The sequence below is a fragment of the Hemibagrus wyckioides genome, linkage group LG29 (assembly GCF_019097595.1).
Source record: "Hemibagrus wyckioides isolate EC202008001 linkage group LG29, SWU_Hwy_1.0, whole genome shotgun sequence".
Classification (NCBI taxonomy): Eukaryota; Metazoa; Chordata; class Actinopteri; order Siluriformes; family Bagridae; genus Hemibagrus; species Hemibagrus wyckioides.
In genome coordinates this window covers 7,974,837-7,977,336 of record NC_080738.1, presented here as the reverse complement: position 1 = coordinate 7,977,336, position 2,500 = coordinate 7,974,837, and the positions used below count along the sequence as shown (strand labels likewise).

Genomic DNA, 2,500 nt, shown 5'->3' with positions numbered 1-2,500 from the left:
GGAGGATGGATGGACTGATAGATAAATAGATGGAGGATGGATGGACAGATAGATAAATAGGTGGAGGATGGATGGATAGATAAATAGATGGAGGATGGATGGATGGATGGATGGATAGATAAATAGATGGAGGATGGATGGATGGATAGATAAATAGATGGAGGATGGATGGATGGATGGATAGATAAATAGATGGAGGATGGATGGATGGATGGATAGATAAATAGATGGAGGCTGGATGGATGGATGGATAGATAAATAGATGGAGGATGGATGGACAAATAGATAAATAGATGGAGGATGGATGGATGAATGAATGGATGGATGGATAGATAAATAGATGGAGGATGGATGGATGAGTGGATGGATAGATAAATAGATGGAGGATGGATGGATGGATGGATAGATAAATAGATGGAGGATGGATGGACAGATAGATAAATAGATGGAGGATGGATGGATGGACAGATAGATAAATAGATGGAGGATGGATGGATGGATGGATGGATAGATAAATAGATGGAGGATGGATGGATGAGTGGATGGATAGATAAATAGATGGAGGATGGATGGATGAGTGGATGGATAGATAAATAGATGGAGGATGGATGGATGAGTGGATGGATAGATAAATAGATGGAGGATGGATGGATGGATGGACAGATAGATAAATAGATGGAGGATGGATGGATGGATGGATAGATAAATAGATGGAGGATGGATGGATGGATGGATGGATAGATAAATAGGTGGAGGATGGATGAGTGGATGGATAGATAAATAGATGGAGGATGGATGGATGGATGGATAGATAAATAGATGGAGGATGGATGGATGGATGGATAGATAAATAGATGGAGGATGGATGGATGGATGGATAGATAAATAGAGGGAGGATGGATGGATGGATGGATGGATAGATAAATAGATGGAGGATGGATGGATGGATGGATAGATAAATAGATGGAGGATGGATGGATGGATGGATAGATAAATAGATGGAGGATGGATGGATGGATGGATAGATAAATAGATGGAGGCTGGATGGATGGATGGATAGATAAATAGATGGAGGATGGATGGATGGATGGATAGATACTTCATATCTGTATATATGTTGGGACAGTCACTTTCTCTTTTTCCATTGGAAACTGCAGTAGTTCTCAGGCTAAGTCTCTTTCTGGATCCAGTATTTATTTCATTTATTCTAGTTTTATTCTAAACTTCTCTCCACATTTCATCTCTGTGTTTATGTTCACACTCTGACACCAAGACACATTCCTAGTACTGTAAAGTGCTCTTTGCTGACCCGTTGCTGACCCGTTGCTGACCCGTTGCTGACCCATTGCTGACCCGTTGCTGACCCGTTGCTGACACGTTGCTGACACGTTGCTGCACCTAGCAACTCAAAATTCTGATTCTGAGTCACATTCTATTCTATCGTCATAACAACCAGCACCAACAAGCAGCTTTCAGCAGAGTTGATCAGTACGTAGCAGCATTCAGCAGCAGTTACGATCAATAACAACCAGCAGCGTTTAACAGCGATTAATAACAGTTAGCAGCGTTTAGCAGCAATCAGCAGTGATTTCACAACTAGCAGCGTTTAGCAGCAATCAGCAGTGATTTCACAACAACTAGCAGCGTTTAGCAGCAATCAGCAGTGATTTCACAACAACTAGCAGCGTTTAGCAGCAATCAGCAGTGATTTCACAACAACTAGCAGCGTTTAGCAGCAATCAGCAGTGATTTCACAACAACTAGCAGTGTTTAGCAGCAATCAGCAGTGATTTCACAACAACTAGCAGCGTTTAGCAGCAATCAGCAGTGATTTCACAACAACTAGCAGTGTTTAGCAGCGATTACAGTCGGCTTTCAGTCTTGTATTTTGCGCAACACATACGTGGTAAGTATCCTAACATTACACACACTAACAGCAGGACTGTTTATCGTTCATTTTTCTTTCATTTTATTATAGTCCTAAGTTTAAGAACTTATATTTGTATTGTTTTATGCTTCCTCTAATGTCCATGGAGAACAGTATTTTTAGTGTACTTATACTAAAGTGTTTCTGTGGAAAACAGTAGCTTATCATGTTGTTAGCTCTATCAGTTAGTCCAGTCTGTGTTTTTGTTTTTCTCCACCACTGAGAGGTTGATCATTGTTCTTATTTTTTTGTCCTTTAGGCGAAATGAACTCCATGATGACCGCACTGTACGTGTGTGATCTGGACCCTAAAGTGACCGAGTCCATGATCGTGGAGAAATTCAGCTCTGCAGGACACGTTCACTCCGTCCGTCTCTGCAGGGACAGAAAGACCGGCTCTTCCCTCGGTTATGCTTTCGTCAACTTTAAGCATCGAGCCGACGGTAACACTCACCGTACAGGGCACAGGGGAACACTGTTTCTTACACTCTTTCTGCAGTTTACAGCCTTCTATTATTTTAAATGTGGAGTTTCTCTGTTATTTTACTGCTTTATTACACAAGTTACATGTGAG

The 2,500-nt window shown here is 41.2% G+C and overlaps 1 protein-coding gene across 1 annotated transcript in view; it reads left to right on the top strand.

Annotated features, from left to right (window-relative positions):
• The window catches only part of LOC131348890 (polyadenylate-binding protein 1-like), a 10,106-nt gene that overhangs the window by 3,730 nt on the left and 3,876 nt on the right, over positions 1-2,500 (top strand). Inside the window, exon 3 of the mRNA XM_058384115.1 lies at positions 2,187-2,369. Coding sequence (XP_058240098.1) covers positions 2,187-2,369 — 183 coding nt within the window. The remainder of the gene's footprint in view (positions 1-2,186; positions 2,370-2,500) is intronic.